The sequence below is a fragment of the Pundamilia nyererei genome, unplaced genomic scaffold (assembly GCF_000239375.1).
Source record: "Pundamilia nyererei isolate P.nyererei 1_Seehausen unplaced genomic scaffold, PunNye1.0 scaffold00150, whole genome shotgun sequence".
Lineage (NCBI taxonomy): Eukaryota > Metazoa > Chordata > Actinopteri > Cichliformes > Cichlidae > Pundamilia > Pundamilia nyererei.
This window is the reverse complement of record NW_005187551.1, coordinates 637534-651770: the sequence shown is the minus strand read 5'-3', so window position 1 is coordinate 651770 and position 14237 is coordinate 637534. Positions and strand designations below refer to the sequence as shown.

Here is a 14237-nt window from a genome sequence, read left to right as displayed (position 1 = left end):
CCTGTTAAAAGGGAGTTTTTCCTTCCCACTGTTGCCAAAGTGCTTGCTCATAGGGGGTCATATGATTGTTGGGTTTTTTTTCTCTGTATCTATGAAGCGCCTTGAGGCGACTTATGTTGTGATTTGGCGCTATATAAATAAAATTGAATTGAATTGAATTGAATTTTCTTTTCTCTTTTCCTATTTTGCAAACCTTTTTTGTGGACTGTAGCGCTTTGGGGTGTCCTTCCATTAACACAATTCTTTCTCAGCGCTTTTCTAACAGTTGAGACATCAAAAAGGATTTCACAAGTTTACCAAGAGATTTCTGCAGGTAGTTTTATGTTACCCTCGGGTTGTTTTTTCACTTCTTGCAGGACTGCATACTGTGTTCTTGTGTGATCTTTGCCCACTCCACTTCAGCTAAAGTAGCAACCTGTCCTGAATTTGTCCTATTTGTAGGCACTTTGCAGACTGATGAGCACTCAGGTCTTTAGAACGGCCGTTGCAGCCTTCTCCAGCTTTGGGTATAAAGCCTGCTGTGATTTTGTTGAGGTATGGTTCATGCCAACCAATCATTTGAGGGAAGAGCAGCACCTGCATCTGCTTTACTGAAACACCAAACTCAAAGTAGTTTTTGGAGAAGTTCTGAATGTGAATATTTACTCATTAGTTTTCCCTGTTTGTGTATTATTAGTTTACTCAGACTGTGTCTGAATAAAGTACTCATAAAATACCTTTTATGAGTACTCAGTGTAGAAATACTGATCATACCAAAGTGTTCCTGCATCTGAAAGTGTGACGTGAACACATGAAAGTTCTGATGATTAATAAACAAGCTAACTAGTACATTTGTATATTTATATGTGCATTTTGACAAAAAAAAAAAGAATATGAACTATGAATGGAGAGAAAGTAGGAATATTTTGGCTGATCTGGGAAAAGTGCTCACATTTACTGCTCAAACATGTTCTTTTTACATTTAAGAACTTTCAGTCTCCGTATTTGGGAGAGTCAAAAAGTTAAGGAAAGGTAGGGATCTATAGTTCTGCTCATCAACCTAAAGACACACAGCTGAGTGTTACTGCCTTAACAAGCTGTCTAACTCTCAGAAGTACATTTTGTGAAACATAACACCTGCTTTTAAAAAAAAAAAAAAAAAAAAAAAAAAAAAAAAAAAAAAGCAAAAATCTTCACATTTACACACTTGGAAAGAGCTTTACATTCAGTGATGGTGTACAGAAGCTTACCATGGGTGGTCTGGCTGTGATTGGGCCAAAAGGACATGGCAAATTCATCTTGTTCATCAGATGAAGTACCTGTATAGTTTGAGATGCGAGTTTGAGAACAGTGAAAATTCATAGCACAGGCTGGGGGGAGAGAGCAGGTAATATAAATATATATTGCCGCTCTCAAACAGGCAGCCGGAAACTCGGGCTCCATATGTAAAACAGATTTCCAGGCTTTCGCATACAAATACGAGGATCAAGGTGAGATTGAGGCTCGAGTGAGATGCCTACAATGAGGCAGAGCACCGGGAGAGCTTCTCCGAAACACACTAGCACCACCAAGCTGCTGACACGGGGAACAGCAGCAATTAAAATCCAGGCAGCGCGGCTCCCAGGGAAATGTTAAACCCATAACTCATGCCGCCCACTTATGGTTTATTATTAATACTTGCTTCCCAAATTGAGATTTAAAAGGCAAATGTTTGCTGTTTGATCTTTAAGAGCCTGGATGCAGTTCAAAAACCTCTGGGACACTTATTCTAGAATCATATTCCTATTTTACAATATAAATGTAGGGACTCGAAATGCTGTCACATTAGCTTGAGTTTTTTTTTTCCTGCACTAATTGCCACTTACCAAAAATGAACACAGGGACATCATTATTATGGCCAGCATCTGTGCATCAAGGTAAAATAACAAATAAAACCACACAAAGGAAGCTGTGTTTACTCACTTGAACATAAAACTTTGGCACGCTCATGAGGGCGTGTGTTATATTTGTCAGAATGCCATTAGAGGGTGGTGGATATAAATATTTCAAAGTGGGATTTGATTGAAACTTCAACCTGTAGGAGACAGAGAGAGAGGGGGGAAAAAAAGAGTGTTAGTTTAAACCTGCAACTCCCTGCCTTAAACACAATAAAGCCTTCACTGAAAAACAGTCACGAGAAAAAAAAAGTATGGAAATTAGCGTGGAAACAACTGACGTTTTGAATACATCTGAAGGAGCAAACACTCGATCCATTTCAAATGAGTGCATACAGATGAAGGTGATGTACTCTAAACAAATTCAGTCATTTTCTCAATTTCTATACACAAAGCAGTCAAACGGGAACGAAGCATGTACACTTCTATATTTATCTCCTTCACCTTCAAATCTAAAATTGGAATCCAGATTAAAGCACAAGTGATCCGAGTCTGCTCTGGGGAACGACAGGCGGAAACGGTCTGAAGCCAAGAAATCCTAGAAAGGACTAAACCACGCTTGGCCGGTGACCAGACAGGAAAACACCCAACCTTTAGGAATAATGTGCTCTGTACTAGCAAATCAAAAACAGTGTTTTGGGGTTACGCTGTTAGTTTATGGCTTTACGGAGCATGTCCCTTGCAGTCTCTGATTCAACTGTAAAGTCTGCATCACACCAAGGACTGCTTGAAGATCATTTTAGGCCATCTGCTCCAAGAACTAATGCTGAACCAGAAGTGACTTTTGAAGAGGATAATGATCCTAAGAACAGCAGCAAATCCACCAAAAAATGGTTTCGGCATGAGAAACGGAGAGGTAGAGGAGAAGGAACGGTCTCGTCAAAGCTCAGATTTAATCCCACTGAAATCATGGGATTAAATCATGCAAGAAAACCCTCAAACATCCTGAGAATGAATGAATATTGCATATAAATTGGTCAAAAGTTAAAGCAAGATGATGTCAGAGACTGGCAGACAATTATGTAACACATCCCTGTTTTGTTTTTTGTTCTTTTTATAAGCACTGTTCAAAGATAATCACGCGTTTGCTTTCTCAAACACTTTTTATGGGATAAACTTCTTCACATGACTATATGTCAAAACAGTCACACATCAGTGTGTGGCCCAGGCAGTGGCCCTACCTCTTGCTAGGAGGCCTATCATTAAGATTAAAAGCACAAGCCATGCCGTGTCAGCACAGCAGACTAATGAGCAAAGACTGAAGGTAGGAGAGAGTTATTTAATTTGCCACTAGAAACAGCAGTTAAAGGTGCGGAGGCCTGGTAAATGGTGCCTTAACAGCACTCCAACTCACCTTCGTCATCATTTGATTTTGTGAATGTAGAGTCTGTTGTGTTGCGGCTTGAAGCCACGTCATCAGCAAGATGTTTTTCCCCACAAACATTTCTCCTTTGTTCCAGCGCTCAACCACAACTTCTCCAATTAGAATGAAAGCAAGCTGAAGTTAAGGACTTAACCACAGAGCCCGACCGATACTGATATTTAAGGATTTTAAAAAGTCATTCTTTTGAACCACTGTTTTTTTTTGTGTTTTTTTTTTAGATTTTCCAAACATTTGCAACATGTAGTCATTTATTTACCCGACTTGACTGGATCAGCTGGTTGTTGTGCTTGTGGTTCCAAACTCTTGTGTTTAAAATTGAAAAACAGGGATGTTGCAAAGCGCCCTCTGGTGGGCAAACTATGAAACATCGAGACTCATAATATAGTTGAAGGGTGTTTCTCCCATTTCCTCTTTACTTTTAAAACGTTCCCTTACCGACCATTATAAATGCAGCTAATATTATTGATCACTAGCAGCAAACAGCTAGTAGGGGTCGCCGATAAAGTCGGACTGTGGTTGTATGCCTCTCCCAGCTCAGTTTTTTCCAGTTTGCATCAATGTGAAATTTGCAAGATGATTAAAATCTCCCCTTCTGCTCTTTAATTATTAATGGCCAGGAAAAAAAATACATGTTTTGCAACACATCAGCATATCACAGTGAAGCTGACCTTTGCCCACAAAAATCCAATCAGCTCATCCATGACTTCCATAAAAAATGTTTTTAAATTCATTGCGGCAACTCAAATACACATCTTGAGCCACAGCTCTCCACAGTAAAATAAATCTATATTACATCCTGGACGTCATCTGATTGAAAGGGTTTAAATATCTGGTTTCAACTCTGTAATCATTACATGCATTATGATGCTAAAGATATTATTAAAATCTTGAAGCTTATTTCACCCGCTGGCATTTGAGTCTGTCTGATTTGCACCTACTCAAACAGACTTTACTTATTTCTTCTAAAGAAAACAACGTAAAATTGTTTTCTTAATTATTAGCATAGAATTTGCCACAGAACAAATTGCAAAAATGTAAATGTGTACAAAATGCAGTTCTAGCCTTTCTGCTTATACAATGATTGAATTAAGAAAATGAGCATAGCTGACCACTATTTTAGAGTCCCCCTTTTTTAAAAGCACAGATTAATGTATTTTAAATTCACTTAATATCCCTCAATGTATTATTTAGTCCATAAAAGGAACCAAAGACTAGTGAAAAACAGTGAAAAACATCAGAGTTCTCCTTCTGCAATCACATTTTTGCTGTACAGGAGATTTAAAATACGCCGTCATTGGTGAACTCAAGCTCAAAATAACCAGCAAGTGCAGCTAGCAGGACATCTCAATTTGTCCCTAATCCAACCTTTCTACAAGCTCTAACACACCTAAATGCAATATACTCGTCTAACCAGACAGCACATTCTCTCAGTTTGTGCAGACTAGTATTAGAATATGGAGCTCTTAAGTCTGGGTTGCTGTAGCAGCAGCAGCAAGACAAACTGTCAGAAATGGAGTGAAAGGTATCAAAGACCACCTGGTCCCACCAACTGGCAGGACAGACGGCCTGTCAGGCTCTCAGTGGCGGCCTGGCTATCTAATTGGACACAAGGCGTTTGACAGCTCCCAACTACAGCTCTCAGATTCTCATCCAGGTTTACTGTCAGCCAGCCTCCAGGCAGTTTCTGCATAGCCAAACTGGCAACACTCTGACCGCAGTTTGGAGAACATGTGTCACACATGCATATTTAATCGAATAAGACAGAGTTTGGGCAGGTAATGACTCACAAACTCTGGGTAATGGGAGACAGGGCCTGTCACCAAAAGGCAGAATGCGATATAGTGTTTTTGTTTTCTTTTTTTAACCCCACAAAATGGAAAAAAGAACAAAGACTAGAAATCTACAAGGTATCTAATGAATAATGCACTAGAGAATAACATCAGCCAAAAAAATAAAATAAAAAACAAAACAAGTGATAAAAATAAAATGTTTCCTTCCCTCATGTCACACCAGCTTCATGATGACATGCTTTCATTCTTACCCGAGACTCGGTGCAACGCCCGTCTCTATGATGGGAATATTTGGCTTTTTGCTCTCCTGCTTCTTCTGCTCTTGTTTGACATTTTCACCACTACAGAAAGGCAGAGGGGAGGTTCAGACCAATACAAGGGATGCAATCATCTGCTGTTAACTGACAGAGGCATTAACAGTCCATCAATTTACATAAGAATGAAGGTCTGTGCAGCCCGGGGTTATTCAGACAGCTCACCTTTCTGACACAGGCGGGTCCTTTAGCACTGTTATGTGATCTTGGCCTTTTGCAAACTCCACAATGAGTGTCTGATCAAGAACCTCTAACTGATGGAGTCTGCTTAGAGCCTATAAAAAAAAAGATGTTAAGGGGACTGAAAAAGACCATACAGGACAAAGTGAGAGAAAAACCAGAGGAAGTCTCAAACAAAACTCTTACCCTTGCCGCTGACTTTTCACTCCTAAACGTTGCAAAGGCTGCATGTTTCTGTGGAAATGGACAAACATGTTCAGACTGCCTGGCAACTCAAATGAATGTCCGGATGATACAGCTCATGGGATAATCGGTGAGGAGAAACGTACCAAACGGCCCCTGTTTGAGAAGACTCTGACTGACTCAGCTCCGAAATACTTCAGGAGGTCTTCCTTCTCTTCCTTGCTGAGCTCAGCTGGTAAGTGGTGGACAAGCAGTGTTTTACTGCAGTTTGTTTGAACTGGGTCTTCATTCATTTTGCTGCAGGACAGCAGTAAGAGAAATGGCAGCAAGTTAACCTCACAAACCTCCAACAGTGAGCAGCACTCACCTCCTGTGTCCAGTGATAACCACTACCTAATAAGCAACCTTTCACCTAAAAGAGCAATTTCACAGCCTAACTGGTGGTGCAATGCCTCTTGATACTGTCTGCCCCGCTGATGCTTTTGACCGGCCCTATGTTCAATATCTAAATCGTTTAGTTTGGTGCCAGCCTTCGCATACAATCATATATAATAGTCCTGTGACCATACGAGTAGTGAAGATTTAGGTTACACCAGATGCAGCACATCAGTCTGATACTAACGCTGATGTATTAGACTGGACATCTGACACGTGCTTCTAACAGGCTGAGCAAGCCTCTGTTCAACCCCTAGCAATCGATAATTAAAGACAATTAGAAATGTGCGTGACTGCCGGCTGAGGTACTAGGTTTATTTAGGCTCGTTTATAGAAAAACGTTGGTATTTATTTAAACAAATGATGCTGAATTAATTAATGAATTATGGTCATTTAAAAAAAAAGCTGAAGTGAAGCGATATAAGACGTGCTGCTTTTTCACTAGCAAAGCCAAGTTTAATATGCCTTTCCTCCAATAGCTGCTCTACTCCACGATGACTAAGTCCTTACCGTCATGTGCCGCTAACGCTGGTGCTACACGGAGCTAACGTTAAGCTAATTTATCTCAGCCTTTATATGTTCTGGACACTTTCGAGAACCGAAGTAAAGATTTTAAAACATAAAACAGAGTTCCGAACCGCAATAAACCTTTCTGATCAGAAACTTGCCTCCAAAACCAGCCAGTAAACAAACCCACTTCCGTATTCTCTTCTTCTTATACCATGTGACAGCATCAGGAATGTGCATTAGCGCCACCCTGTGGACTGGAGTATAAAATGTCTAACTTCTTTTTGCGAGTCCCCTTCCTACATACATATATGCGTGTTCTCGTACAGAACACGCATATATGTAAATATAATTTTAAAATGTACTAATATGTAATATTTGATAGTAATACATAGCTCACTGAAGCTTCTTCCATCACTTATTTGAAAGCTAAAGCTCTAGTGTTTATTATGAAGGAAATACCGGAAGTAGTTGGTGTAGTCATTCAGTTAGACCACTATAGAACATACACGGTAACAATAAATGGTTAATTTTGGTCTCATGTTTTATAGATGAACTTAAATTATAGCTCGCATTCTGTATTCCTTGTTCCTCTAGTGCGCATCATTTTAATACTGATTTAAGTATTAAAATGATGCGCACTAGTGGCTTCAAGTGAAGACTGACAATGGGAGGTAAACCTGAGCAAAGCAGTCGAATTAATAAGCAGATAACGTGTTACAGTAAAGACTGACATGATACCTTCTCATTTCCCACAGAGATGGCTACTTGAAGATGCGTGTTTTTATCGCCCTCTAGTGGTTACAATGAATGACTAAATTCGTCAAGCCAAAGGTGAGAGTACGCGGACACTTCCAATGACTACCTCCAAAATACAACGACAAAATCGAGGAAATAAACAAATACGGGAACCTGTCAGCGTGCCTGCTCATTTCGAGGTTTCTTGTGCACCCACACGTCCAGCTGATACATTACGATTTAAAAAAAGAAGAAGAAGCTTATTTAAGCTTCCTGTACCAAAAAAAATCTTATTTTTTCTTTTTTTAAATTATTAAATCACAATACGTAGATATCGATTCATAGAAATTTGTTACAAAATTGCTGAAAACAATATTTTTTATGCTAATTGCTCTTTCCCGGTCATGGATTCTATATCATTTAGTATAATCCATGTATAAATGCTATAAAAAAATTCAGAGGCACAATAAATTCACAGCTCTATGCAGTATAATGCGTTAGTGGTGATTTTTCACCAGCAGGTGGCATACTCACTACATCAGACTCTGATTAGTCTGACTGCTCTAAGCAGGTTCAGCAGTAACTTCCAGATTCTCCCTTAAACCACAGTTATATTGTATTTTATTATTAAACAAAACAGTGCGATGTGATTAAAGCTAAGCGTGTTTTAATAATACAAAAAAACCTGTCTAATGTAACTGACCATTTTCTAAGAAAAACAAGTTTACAGTGTTCTTGTTTGTTTATATTGTATGAATTCTGATCTGTTACTGTCACAGAGACTCAAGTTAAGATCTGTCCTTCTCCTGTCCAGCCTCGTGAAAACATCCAGGTTCCTATCCCCACCTCTGAGAAAATCTCCCTACACCTCTCGAGGTCCCTCCAAATTCCTGGCCAAATGAGGCCTTTTCTTTGACGAGCGACGCGAGGGCATTCCTCATCAGGGGACACAATACCCCCTTTCACCGTGGCCTGGCTCTGAAATTTCACAGGTGATGGGAGGAACGGCGGACACTCGATCCTCCCTCCCCTCTCCAGTGTAACACATCAGCCTGAGGAAGCGGGAATGTGGCTGCTGCATGGAGAAAGAGAAAAAATGTGGAGTGTGGAGCACTGACTCAGTATCTGTTGACTGTGCTGAGAGCATTATTTCAGGGACTAAAGATGCAGATCGTTAATAATTTGTGATGAAATCGTGATGTTTGACATATCAGAGGTGGCTCAATCGCACCGTTAATAAAATGCAAGGAAAGAGGTGAAAAGCAGGGCATGGACTACTAAAACTGTAAAAGAGTTTCAGGTAGTGAGAGAGATGAAGATGAAAGGCTGTGGCTGCCTCTGTAAGAAATCTGAGGAAATGACACAATTAGAAAAAGGCCCCTGTCTTTCTCAGTAGGACATTTTAAATGCAGAGAGGCCCCCGTGGGAGATATTGATGCTCCTACTTGTCATTTAGCCAATCCTCTCATCCAGACACACTTACAGCTTTGGGATGCAGAGTAAGATTCTCATTTCAGCCCAAAAGAAAAAAAGCTTAGCAGCCTTTCAGTGATTTATTGGAAAATCAAACAGAGTCATTTGGAGACGTTAAGGCTCAATATAGAAGCAGCATGCTCCTTTTAAGTGGAGGTGTTAGATCTATTATTTTTATTTCCATCACTGCTGCACTGCTTCTCTGTCTCTCTCAGAAAACACAGTATTACTGTTTGTTTTATTTCCAAAGCTCATTTTGATAGTTTTTATGCCTGCTAACTCGACATGTGTTACTACAGCCAGGAAACTGGTTGGTGGACGCAGTAGAAAGCAATAACAATCATGGCACATGAGCTGAGTTGATCTGGATAGTATATGTCAACTGTATTTCAGTATTTAAAAAAAGAAAGAAAAAAAAAGCATTGCATATATGAAGGTGTCCACTTAAAGTAACATCCTCTGGAAAAGTGTATGTAAGTTCTTACTGCTGTGCCATCAGTGTGGTATTAAAACATGACAACAAACAACAACAACAAGCCTGTAAATCTCCCAGACTTAATCTGTAGTCTTCTGATTTCCTCTACTTCATGAAATTTCTTGTAGACTTGGCACAAGGTGGGCTCGCTCCCCCCTCCTGCCACACAACAACAACAACAATGCATTTTGGTCTTTGCACAGAAAAAACTATAAATGCTTTTGTCAGTGCTGAGCAGGACAGGCAGGTGAGGTCTGGTGATGAACAGTGTTGTGGAAATGGTGTTTGACGTGTGATTAAGGCATGAACAAGACCAGAGGCAGGGGTTTTCTATTTGTAATCACTGATATTAAATCCTAAGGAGATATCCTGATTTGGGTAGTTAGCTGAGGCTAAATGAGGCTAATGCGGGATTTGTGGTACTGCGTTTGTGTAGGTATTTGTCAGAATGACCTTTGCAGATGTACTTTTGAGCAGTCCCCCCAAAAAAACACGGTGAGTGTCAGGTGTAAGGATCGTGACCAAGATGCCCAAACAGGTGTGTGAAACCTCTTGAGATCTGTAAGTCACGTGACAGTGATCCTGGCTTAGAAAGAGACACGGTGACAGTTTACTGCAAGTTTTTGTTGTTTTTAATACTTTCTTCCTCTTCACTTTAAAATAATTCTTTGTATATTCTTCCTTCACTTCATCAGCGGCTGAGCTAAAACACCAACAACAGCAAAAATGTGAAGAAGAGCAGTTTTTGACTCTAAACTCTGGTAACAGTGCACAGTGTAGGTCTGCAAAGCTGTGTGTAGGCTTTGTAAGGGACCAGCACACAACCGTGCTGTTCCTGGTACTCAGCTGTGTTGTCAACAGCGGACCGAGAGTAAGGAAGTTCTGGCCTAGTGCCAGTTACCAGATTATGGTTAGGTTTGAGGTGTGAAGATCCGGGCCTGTTTGGGCAAAGAATTAGCACTTTTATCCTCATTTATGGACCAAATATGACCTGAACTGAGCAAAAATGAAATTTTGAAAACTTCGCTAAATTGCTGCTTTACTTAGTCAGATGTTACAATAATAGTTTATAATGCGATATGAAGTGACCTTGCTTAGGTGTTTGTGTTGAATTAATTATGTTTTATGTTGATGTTAATCTACCAGACACAGTTTCTCTCCTGGCTATTTAAAGTGAAGGCACAAGGATTTAGGGGAATGCTTGAAATTCTACTTGCCTCTTCAGTATTGCATCTTTTTTCCCCGAGTTTGCCCACCAAAATACTTTCCTGCGTGGTTCTACCCACACAAGAAAAATACTGGAAACTACACACACCGACTCCTGTTTGTGAGTTTGAGGGACAACCTGAAAAAACAAAAAAAGAAAGAACCTTACAGCATTTCAGCTGGAAGAGCGATCCGAATAAATTCAAATAAACCTATAAGAAAACGTACACTTCCTTCATATGTGATGAGTGTTTTTGCCCAGAAATTCAAACTAATTTGGGAGCAAAATAATCTCTTCAGGCTCTGCACCTTCAACAGGGTCCTACAGTCCTCACCAACTCCCCATGACCAGTTTTCCCTGACTGGACACACAAGGATTTAGGCTAATACCCCTTAGACAGTAAACTCAGGTCATGCCCAGCCTCTGAAGCTTTAAATGGACTCTTTCATGGTTGGGGGCAATGTACAGGGCAGAAGGGGGCTCTGTGGTGGGATAGTGTGTATTTCCAGAACCCTGCATGGAAACAGCATTGAAGAACTTAGACTCCACTATAACATGCCTCTATTGTGCTTGTACAAATATGTCACATCACACTTGGTGGTGCTGATTGAGACATGTCTGTTTGTTTGTTTTTTGAAATTTCCTTTTATATATATTTTTTAAACAGTCTTTGTTACTTTAGTATAGACAGACCTAGTTACCCGTTTCCCAACCCTGGGTTAAAGTATTCTAACTGACTGTCTGCTCTGGCTTCACAATGAAGATGTGACAGATAACTTAACATATTTGCCCAAACGTCAAACTATTCCTTTCACAGTGAGTGCACCTAGCTTTCATTTTGCTAGTTGCATGCAGAGCAGGCAGCTGAATCCCTTCCTCTTCCTGTCTGTCTGTTTGAAACTTTGCATGTGTGTGTTTGACAAAGGCCATCTCTCGGATTGGTGTGGAATGCAAGCACACAGTCTTCGCTCTCCTCTCTCTTAGAGCAGCAATCTTTCGCTCCGGTCATTCATGGTTATAGAAGTGTAGAAGCCACAGTAAATATTCAAACAACAAACATTCACTATTTATATAGTTGTGTGTTGTAAGTCGTGACTTTCACAGAGGCACCTGCCACTAACTAGGACTGATTGTTACTAGAATTTAACTATTGTGTGAAATGGTAATCGCTGAAATAAATAAATAGCAATTTATTATTGCCTGTTAGTCAATACACATTAAACAGACTTCCATGGGACTAAACACGCCTCATGATTCAACAGCTTGTAGAACAACGCTTAACAGTGATATTTATTGCATGTTATCAGTCTCTCACATTGTTGTGGAGGAATTCGGCCACCTGCTCTTTACGGCGTTGCTTCAGTTCATTGAGGTTTGAGAGCATTCATTTGTGCACAGCGCTCTTAAGATCCCACCGCTGCTTTTCAATCAGGTTGAAGTTTGGACTTTTTTCTCTTTCAGCTGTTCTGGAGCAGATTTGTTGCTCATTGTCCTGTTGGATGATTTGAGACAAGCTTTAGTTGTCAGACAGATGGTCTCAACTCTGGAATCCTTTGGTGTACAGTCATCAAGTTAACTCAATGACTGCAAGGTTGCCAGGTCATGTGGACGCAAAACAAGCCCCAATCATCACCCCTCCACCACCATGCCTGACGGTGAGTATGAGGTGTTTGTGCTGATGTTTGAGTTGTTCATTAGCTTTAACAAGTTTAACAAAGTTCCAAAGTTTTTTTCTTTTATAGAGGCGCTCACATTTGCTGATGATCACTGACCAAATACTAATCGCACCTGACTGCTACTTACCCTCTTAATTGCTGTGGAAACAGTAAGGATGTACTTAGTTTTACACATGACTGCACACAGTAACTCTTTTTCACATGACTTTATATTGGTACAGTGGTGGATGCCCTTTAACCATGGCCAAGATTTTCAAATAAAAGGGTCAAATTATGCCCAAGTAAGGCCTGTAAGCCAAAAACTCGGCCTAAAAAATCAGTAAAAAGTTCTGCACAGTGTATCAATGTATTCTTTTAAAATTAAGGAATTTTTTGTAATAATATCCATCCATCCATCCATCCATCCATCCATCCATTTTCTTCCGCTTATCCAGGGCTGGGTCGCAGGGGCAGCAGCCCAAGCAGAGAAGCCCAGACCTCCCTCTCCCCAGCCACCTCCTCCAGCTTATCCGGGGGACACCAAGGTGTTCCCAGGCCATCTGAGAGATATAATCTCTCCAGCGTGTCCTGGGTCTGCCCCGGGAGGATTATTATTAGGATTAGGATTATTTTTGTAATAATAATAATGATAATTACAGACTAATGTAAAGACAGAAAATATTTTCCTTTTCTTTTACCATCCATCCATCCATCCATCGTCATCCGCTTTGTCCGGGGTCGGGTCGCGGGGGCAGCAGCCTAAGCAAAGAGGCCCAGACCTCCCTCTCCCCAGCCACCTCCTCCAGCTTGTCCGGGGGAATACCAAGGCGTTCCCAGGCCAGCCGAGAGATATAATCTCTCCAGCGTGTCCTGGGTCTGCCCCGGGGCCTCCTCCCGGTGGGACATGCCTGGAACACCTCACCCAGGAGGCGCCCAGGGGGCATCCTTGTCAGATGCCCGAACCACCTCAACTGGCTCCTTTCGATGTGGAGCAGCAGCTGCTCTACTCTGAGCCCCTCCCGGATGGCCGAACTTCTCACCCTATCTCTAAGGGAGAGGCCAGCCACCCTTCGGAGGAAGCTCATTTCTGCCGCTTGTATCCGCGATCTCGTTCTTTCGGTCACTACCCACAGCTCGTGGCCATAGGTGAGGGTAGGGACGTAGATCGACCGGTAAATTGAGAGCTTCGCTTTTACACTCAGCTCCCTCTTCACCACGACGGACCGGTGCAACGTCCGCATTACTGCAGCTGCTGCCCCAATCCGTCTGTCGATCTCCGGCTCCCTTCTCCCATCACTCGCGAACAAGACCCCGAGATACTTGAACTCCTCCACTTGGGGCAGGAACTCATCCCCGACCCGGAGTGGGCACACTTTTCCGGCTGAGAACCATGGCCTCGGATTTGGAGGTGCTGATCCTCATTCCCGCTGCTTCACACTCGGCTGCGAACCGTTCCAGTGCGAGCTGGAGGCCTCCACCCGATGAAGCCAACAGAACCACATCTTTTCTTTTACCTTAAAAATATTTTATTTTGTTTTTAGCTTTCATTTTACAGTGGATCACTTTCAAATCTGGTTGTGAACACAGCCTAGAAACAGAAACCAAGGTCCAATATACAGAAGTTTTGAACTGTAAATTATGCAAAACTACTCTAGTAGAGTCCATAGCTGGAAACTAGTATTGTAGTTCCTATTTGAGGCTGATTAAATTGCAGCAGTTAGACCAAACGCAGAAATTATCTTCAAGATTTTGACATTATCGAAAGCTTCAGAGATAATTATGTCATCTAAGTCTTCTTTCAGGTTTTGGTTGTTGATGGGAATGACATTTGTTCAGTAACTCTTTAGTAATGTGATTATTTGAATTTCTTCCACAGTGAGCCTAAACGTCATTGAAACCACCGAGGCAACACAATTCAGCTCAGTTAACCTAGAAAAATTAGCAAGACAGCTAACAGAATCATACCAAATCCTTTCATTTTAA

At 41.1% G+C, this 14237-nt stretch overlaps 1 protein-coding gene across 4 annotated transcripts in view; it reads right to left on the bottom strand.

Moving 5' to 3' along the window:
- rnpc3 (RNA-binding region (RNP1, RRM) containing 3) overlaps positions 1 to 6922 on the bottom strand; it is a 25612-nt gene extending 18690 nt beyond the window's left edge. For 2 of the 4 annotated variants that reach the window (XM_013913779.1, XM_005744882.1), the window contains exons 1-7: positions 6868 to 6922; positions 5911 to 6061; positions 5768 to 5815; positions 5567 to 5676; positions 5339 to 5428; positions 1942 to 2053; positions 1230 to 1298 (exon numbers count right to left, since the gene is read on the bottom strand). In XM_013913779.1, the coding sequence (XP_013769233.1) occupies positions 1230 to 1298; positions 1942 to 2053; positions 5339 to 5428; positions 5567 to 5676; positions 5768 to 5815; positions 5911 to 6057 (576 nt within the window). In that variant the 5' untranslated portion in view covers positions 6058 to 6061; positions 6868 to 6922. The other 2 variants (XM_013913780.1, XM_005744881.2) reach the window with 2 other exon arrangements.
- Between the last annotated feature and the right edge of the window lie 7315 nt (positions 6923 to 14237).